A 7,342-nucleotide genomic window follows, 5' to 3' on the forward strand; every position below is an offset into this window, starting at 1 on the left:
CACACACACACACACAAACAAATGTACAAATCCATTTTAAATGAAAAGCTGTAATGACAGATTTTATATTCTCTCTATTTACCCAAATCCACTGATAGATGATACGTGTCTTCTTGCTCTTTCAAAGGGCAAAAAAATAACAACACATATTAGTAAGTTAGTTATTATTAACTTAAGATATTTTTCTTGTTCCAGATCCAGTATTACATTAGCGTACAATTATGTCAACTGAATTGACAATGTTGAGCTGAAAAGAAATTAGTCTGATAAATAGATAAATATATAAAACAACATTGAATTGCTAACAAAGAATGACCTAAAGCTAAAATATGTACTTACTACTGAAAGACTTGGTAAAAAATATATTCATCAGAAGCAATTTTGAGCACTCCTAGATTTAAAGGCACATGCCGACTTATTGAGACTTTAGCTTGTTCACCGTGTCCCCCAGAGTTAGATAAGTTCATACATACCCTTCTCATCTCCATGCGTGTCGTTACTCTGTCTGACGCACCCACCGCTAGCCTAGCTCAGCACAGATTCTAGAGGTAACTGGCTCCATCTAGCCTACTGCTACCAGTAAGTGAGAAAATAACGCCAACATTTTCCTATTCATCATCTTCTAACCGTATACACACTGGTAACTATTCTCCACAGAAAATCACAACAGGTAAATAGGAAACTGTTGCCGTTATTTTGTCACTTATTAGGAGCAGAAGGCTAATTGGAGCCGGTTACCTCCAGGATCTGTGCTGAGCTAGGCTATCGGTGGGTGCGTCGGACAGAGACATGACATTCACGGAGATGAGAAGTGTATGTTTGAACTTATCTAACTCTGGGGCTGAGAAGCTAAAGTCTCAATAAGTCGGCATGTTCCTTTAAATGAATCACAAAGGCTTCACATATAGCAGCAGTTTAAAATGAGGGATGATTGACATTTAAACATTTGATAACAAGACGAACATGTCATGTTTCCGACAGAAAATAAACAGCAAACAGTGGTAGAAATCCTTGAATTACACTCTTGACATAATGGTCATCATTCACATCTTTGCATCAAACTCCCCGGCCTAGAACAGAGGAAGAGATGAGATTAAAAACAAGGCAGACAACATGGTGATTCTTCTTTATATTGTACTTATAAAATTACTAAAGTTAGTATCATACAGCAGATACATTTTTCTATTATATTTTAGAAAAAGAACAGATAAAAGATGAAACACTGGTCTATTATAAGGTCAGTTTCATGTTTTCCCTTGTTGGTTTCACAAATAATTTAATACAGTTCAGCTGTTTGTCTGCTGTGGTCGGCTTTGCCTTTATGTTGTCTGTCCTCTGACCTCCTCCTCACCTTCCTGTCTTCACTGGAATCTTTATTAACTAGGCCCTCGTCGCTGGCGGCCTGCAGGCTGTCGAAGGTGCCCTGCCTTTCCCGCTCAACCTGGGGGGAGCTTCTTTCCCTCTGCCGGTTCTTCCAGGACTCCATGATACCCTCCAGGCAGGCAAACTTAGTGTCAGTGGTGCAGGCAAACATACCTATAGGCACAGCGAGCACCATGGCTAAAACTATCACCACTATATGAATCAGCTTCTCCCTCTGTTCCATCTCAGTAATGTCACTTCCTGTTACAAATACAATGCACTGGCCAGGACGTGGTATCTGGTTCTTAAGGGTCACACAGATTTCATATTTGGTAGCAGGCATCAGATCAGAGACGGAGTAAGAGTGAATCCCAGGGCCGATGTAGACCATTTCTTTCTTATCAGTACCTACGTCGCCAAAGTGGATTGTGAACCACGTTTCAGCTGGACGGTCCAAGGCGGCGTACCACTCAATGGTGATACCACGTACTGTCTGTTTGGCGATGCGGATGTCAATGTAGACGTTTTCACTACCGGCAGCAGGTGGTGGAGTCGGGTTACCAGGGAGGAGCGATGGCTGGGAGCCTTCAGGAGATTGGACATCCAGGAGGATGCTGACAGAGGAGTTTCCAATGAAGTTGATGGCAGTGCAGGTGTAGACACCACGGTCAGCTGCATGAAGGAATGGGATCACCAGGAGGGATCTGATGGTGTCTTCGCCCACTCTTTCCTGAGACTCTAATAGGTAAACAAGGATATCCAATATTATTTGAAAATACATGCAAGCTTAGACAATAAAAGTCAGTTTGTGAACAAAGTGCTTTTTCTGAGCAACAGTACAGAATCTAAAGATATTCACTTTATTATAAAATAAGACAAATAAAAAAAGCTAATACGCACAATTGAGAAGTTGAAACTAGAAAACGTCAGGTGGCTATTTTTTCATGTTTGGGGGATTATGTCAGGATAGTATAGAGTCTAAGGAAATTGTAAGAGGTTACTTTTTGGGATAATAGTATGATAAAATAGGATAATAAAAGCATTGGCCTACAACAGAACTATAAACATTAAGAAATAATGTATTAACCAGTATTGGGGCGATTGCAGTGGCTTTGCTCCCTGAATTTTGTTGTTTGGGTCTCTGTGATTATGACAATAAAGGGTTATCTATCACTTATCTTATAAAGACAGTAGCTACAGTGTATAAACTCTTTATAAATGATGTCTTATTATGATTTATAATTTTCAGTTTTACTCATTGATTTGATGGCTACTTTTACTTTTGTACAAATTTGTACAAATGTAATTTTATGCCTACTTGTTTTTACTCTTTACTCTTGGTTTCTGTCCAAAATTATAGATGGCGTGGTGGTATAGTAGCAGGACACAACAGCCTGGTTGCTATAGATTTGTTTATGATTACTTAAAGTCATGATCTGCAGTAAGCAGGTTAATGCTAAAGGTTAAGTCAGCTTAGTTACATAGTAGCACTATAATCTCCAACACTCTTAGTCAACACTGATGGTGTTGTGCAGATTGACAGAATCAGTGGTGATTATTTTGCGGAGGTCCAATATCCAGATTTAGCCCTCCTCTCCTTGAGGAGGGGTTATAGGTCTGCGATTAAAATACGTTTAAGTATCTAATTTACCACAAGATATCACTCAAGCTAGGCGTGTGGATGACATATCCTGGATATCACACTCTTACCATGAAATCCTCTGATTATCTTCAGGCCATATGTCCACCACACCGCAGGGTCTGGCCTGGCCTTGGCGAGGCAGCGCAGGGTGACGTTTGCGCCCTGAGGCAGGCTGAGGTTGGAGAAAGGGGTGGTGACGATGGGCTTTACGCACGCCTGCAGCTCTACCTCATGAAAGAACTTGCCCGCCTTAAAGTCCGGCCCTGAGCAGGTCAAGTACGAGTTCATCAGTATAATTGGGGGGCGCAGGGACCTGATGAATTCCACGAAGCCCTTCAGGCGGCAGTCGCAAAGCCACGCGTTGTCGTGGAGCGCCAGGACGACGTTCGGCCCGAAAGCGGTCGCGTCTCGCTCTTCCGTGCTCTGTAGTTTTTGGTAGAGAGGCCAGTTTATGAAGACTTCCTTCGATATGACCGTAAGCCGATTGAAGGACAAGTCTAAGTAAGTCAGACCTGGCAAAAACTTTAACGCATGCTCCGGCAGGACGTCCAGCTGGTTGTACTTCAGGTCCAGGATCTTGAGGGCCGGCGCGTCCTCGAACGCTGTCCATGGTACTGAACGGAGCCTGTTACCTTGCAGACGGAGCTCGGTTAAGTTCCCCAAACCCTCCAGACCCTTTGAGTTTATCACTGTGATATCATTAAAGTTCAACCACAAGTTCTCCAGAGCGGGCGTGTTCGAGAATGCCCCTCTGGGTATTTCAGTGAAGTGAGATTTTTCTATTCGTATTTTGGTCATATCATCTGGAAGATTGTCTGGTATGGCCCCGAACGCGTTCTCCTCCATACATATGAGTGACCTATGATTATAGGGAAGAGTTAACATGAACATTTGGTTACTGTGCAGCCTGATGCTTTATAAAAACAATATATTAGGACCACAAGTTAAAGATATTACAGGCTTCAATCTAGCCCCAAGCTTTCTTATTTTCTTTGTTAACTTTTATAAACAATGCACTTTTCACATACGTCTTAATGTGCCGTCACCCACTGACACAGTTAGATTAAATATAGCTCTGCCTTGGTGAAGCTCGAACTACATGAAATCAGGTCTTACCTTCCACGACGGTCTTCTACACAGCTGCAACCGCTTAAACATTGAGAAAACGTTTCATACGCCTGGATGTTGAGTAAAGCTATAACTAGTAGGTAACAAATTATGTCCATAGTCCGCGAAAAATCCTAAAATTGAGGGCTACATTCGTGTTTAAGACATGTCGACTGCGTCAGACGAGAGAAGCCTATTAAACTTAATCCCTGACGTACCGCGTACTGACCAAGTGGCATCTAATTCTGGGTAGAGACATGATTAACACTGGACAGTGTCAGAAGGTCTAAAATAGTTTAAGTTGGTACCACTTTCTGATTAGTCAACCTTTATGAATGTGTGTAACTTAACCAATCATTTACTAAGGCGTATATATGCTATATAAATATAAATATATATAAATTTAAGTTTTTTGGTTGCCAGTTTGTGAACAATCCCTCTGACTGGTAGCCTATTCCTATTTGCAATAAAGCAGTTATAAAGTTTTGCAATACATTAATACGTAGTTGTGTGTTTTACTCTCTTATCATTCATCAAGTCTGTAGCTATACAAGTTAACACATTGTTAATAAATCATTTTTGGTCTATATTCTCTGCATGTTTATTTCCATAAAGTAACGGATAGAGGGTCTTACCAGTGCATTAGATAAAAAGAAAAATGTTCTGCTGGAAAATCTGAAGGAATTTTGTTCAAGCTTGCAACCCAAATGTTGTTCTTATCATTATAACTGATTTATAAAGCATTAGTAAATTATGTATTAACATTATTAAAGCCATTATAACTAGCAAACTTTATAAAAAAATTAATTTATCATTAAGTCTTAGCCCACCTGAGACAGACACTGAGTTGGCTAATCCTGAACTTATTCCTGTAAAGAAGTTTAATCAACCATTATCAAACCAGCCACATTAAGAGTATAAAAAGGGTATAATCTGTGTTACTCTTTTCAAATTGCTGAATGGAAACCCCAAAAATAATCAACATGGTAAATTGAAAGTACAGATATAAGAACACACAGTACTGCTAACTGGATATGTATATATAAAAGTTTATTCAACTATTTCAGATAATATTGGAATAAATAGATCTACATTTAATGGGGAACTGATGCCTCTATGTGGTACGAAACAGGTACATAAAGATATTTCAGTATGTGTCTCAATGCTTGGAATAGAAATCGTCAACATTTCATTTTGCATCATTTCCACTCTATTTACATTGTGTCATAGTTCAGTCCTTTCTGTACTTCTCTCCAGCTCCAGCTTTTCTCCATACACCAGAATGTTGAACCATGCCTATGTGTATATCTTCTCTGAGAACATATGACAGATATATACAGAGGCACAGACTTAACTGTATATGAAAGTGTACATCATCCATAAAGTATATATACAAATCATACATATGCATATAGGATAGAAACAATGGAGTATTGCCCATTGAGTTTCCTTTGAATCTGATCACGTTGCAGAGGTTTCTTTGCTGGGACATGCAAGTGAGATTACATATAGTTTACAATAATTGTTGTGCTCTTTCTGCATTTGACATTTTATCTCTTCCAGACTTAGTGATAAAAATATTTTTAAATGAGTGTTTAAATGTTGTCTTACTATTGATGCATGGATACATGTACGACAGTGAAGTGAGTTTCACTCTATCTGTTAAGAAACATGAGATATTCTACAAATATCTGGGAATTAAAATGTTAAATATTCCTCTAAACGGATATTTCCATTATAGTGCAGCGTGCAAAAGTCCTTTGATAGAAACTGGACTTTTGTGGCGGTGGAGTTGATGTCATGATCCAGCGAGGAGGGACAGGTGGGGGGGAATCCCATGGTGCGGGCGTATGGGAGCGCGTGGGAGGGGGACTGACGTCAGGATGTTGCTGAGGGTGAGAGTACGGGCAGTGATGAGGATAGGGATGTGGATGGAGATGGGGATGGGGATGGGGGTGGGGGTGGGGGTGGGGTTGGGGGTGGGGATGGGGTTGGGGGTGGGGATGGGGATGAGGATGTGAGTGGGTATTAGGGGTCGGACTGGGACGTGAATGTGGATGTGGATGTGAATGTGGGTGAGAGCGAGGAAGATGGCGTGGAGCAGAAGCCGGAGCTGGAGCATGACGTCAGCAGAAGTACTCGTTAGGCTGTCCCTCTATCTTAGCTGTGGCCTCAGAGTCCAGGCTGGAGCGGGCGGACAGCAGCCTGTTGGATTCCTCTGGGTTCAGTCTGTTCAAATACTCGCCCTCGAGCCCTTTGGCCTTCGTGCCAGGCGACAGTGTTTCAAAGGTCACATATGAATCTTGGATGTCCTTGGATTTCTTTCCCCAGTACTTCTGAATGCGTCTCTTCAGAGCCCCACAGCACACGATGACAGTGAGCGGGACCGCTATGATACAGGCCACTGTGATCACAATCACATTAATCAACCTCTGGGTCCCAGTGGCACTGGCTGCTTCATCAGTGGAAAATATGACACACTGCTCCTTCTTGGGGATCAGGCCCCTCACACACACACAGGCAATGTACTTGGTCCTGGGCACCAGCCCATCAATGGATACACGGTTCTGCCCCGCCCCAACATTGATCTTCCTCATGTCCCTCTCTCCAAAAACAGCATACAGCACACTAAATGCGGTTGTGTTCTTGGCCTTAGGGGCTCTCCAGTTTAAATAAATTGTATTGTCTGTGTCCCCCACCACCTTAACAGAGCGGACCACCCTGTCCGGGTCCTGCTGCAGCGATGACGTATTGGCCGCCAGGTTGCTAAGATTAGTCTTCTCCAGATCCAACAGTGCATCTGCATTGGAGGAGGTGGCAGGCCCAGGGGTGGCTCTGTCAGCCAGACTGTAACTGGCTAGTCCAGGATCAGGACCAAGACCAGGAGGTAGGCCTGGCTCTAGGGCGGGCAGAGATGAAGGGGTGGAAGTTGGAACCACATATCTGGCCACCAGTTTCTCCTGGTAGGCAGCTTTCCCCATTGGGTTGGGTTTCTTGACTTTGGCTTTCTTGTCATTGCTGGTTTGGTTCCCTTCTGGTTTTGGAGAGTTAGAGACAACAAGAGAAATGACAGCTTCAGCGTTCCCCGCATAGTTAGTGGCCTTGCAGATGTATTTCCCTGAATCCCGATAGGACACAGCTGGGACACTGAGGATGGACCAGGTAATTCCTTCTTTTGAGGTTTCCTGCTGGACTATGGCAGCAGAGAGAGAGAGAGAGAGAGAGAGAGAG

At 42.5% G+C, this 7,342-nt stretch overlaps 2 protein-coding genes across 3 annotated transcripts in view; both read right to left on the reverse strand.

Annotated features, from left to right (window-relative positions):
* Nucleotides 1-30: 30 nt before the first annotated feature.
* On the reverse strand, nt 31-4,379 carry lrit2 (leucine-rich repeat, immunoglobulin-like and transmembrane domains 2). 2 transcript variants are annotated; one of them, XM_032541483.1, is made up of 4 exons: nt 4,121-4,379; nt 3,073-3,863; nt 1,352-2,100; nt 31-1,070 (listed from the first exon to the last, which is right to left on the reverse strand). In XM_032541483.1, the coding sequence occupies exons 1-4, from the start codon at nt 4,228-4,230 to the stop codon at nt 1,044-1,046; spliced, it is 1,677 nt and encodes a 558-aa protein (XP_032397374.1). In that variant the 5' UTR covers nt 4,231-4,379; the 3' UTR covers nt 31-1,043. The 2 variants fall into 2 exon arrangements, with proteins under 2 accessions (XP_032397374.1, XP_032397373.1); XM_032541482.1 differs by having other exon boundaries at nt 31-2,100.
* Nucleotides 4,380-5,140: 761 nt separating this feature from the next.
* Nucleotides 5,141-7,342, reverse strand: part of lrit1a (leucine-rich repeat, immunoglobulin-like and transmembrane domains 1a) — a 4,931-nt gene continuing 2,729 nt past the window's right edge. The window contains exon 4 of the mRNA XM_032541232.1: nt 5,141-7,304. Within this exon, the coding sequence (XP_032397123.1) occupies nt 6,238-7,304 (1,067 nt within the window). The 3' untranslated portion in view covers nt 5,141-6,237. The remainder of the gene's footprint in view (nt 7,305-7,342) is intronic.

Source organism: Etheostoma spectabile, chromosome 17, assembly GCF_008692095.1.
Source record: "Etheostoma spectabile isolate EspeVRDwgs_2016 chromosome 17, UIUC_Espe_1.0, whole genome shotgun sequence".
Lineage (NCBI taxonomy): Eukaryota > Metazoa > Chordata > Actinopteri > Perciformes > Percidae > Etheostoma > Etheostoma spectabile.

Bases quoted from the DNA above. Each gene is read 5' to 3' on its own strand.
- lrit2 (XM_032541482.1), bottom strand. From the start codon at position 4,230: ATGGACATAATTTGTTACCTACTAGTTATAGCTTTACTCAACATCCAG. The intron at 3,864-4,120 runs GTAAGACCTGAT...CTATAATCATAG, and splicing joins GTAGAAGACCGTCGTGGAAG to GTCACTCATATGTATGGAGG. The intron at 2,101-3,072 runs GTAAGAGTGTGA...TTTACCTATTAG, and splicing joins GATAATCAGAGGATTTCATG to AGTCTCAGGAAAGAGTGGGC.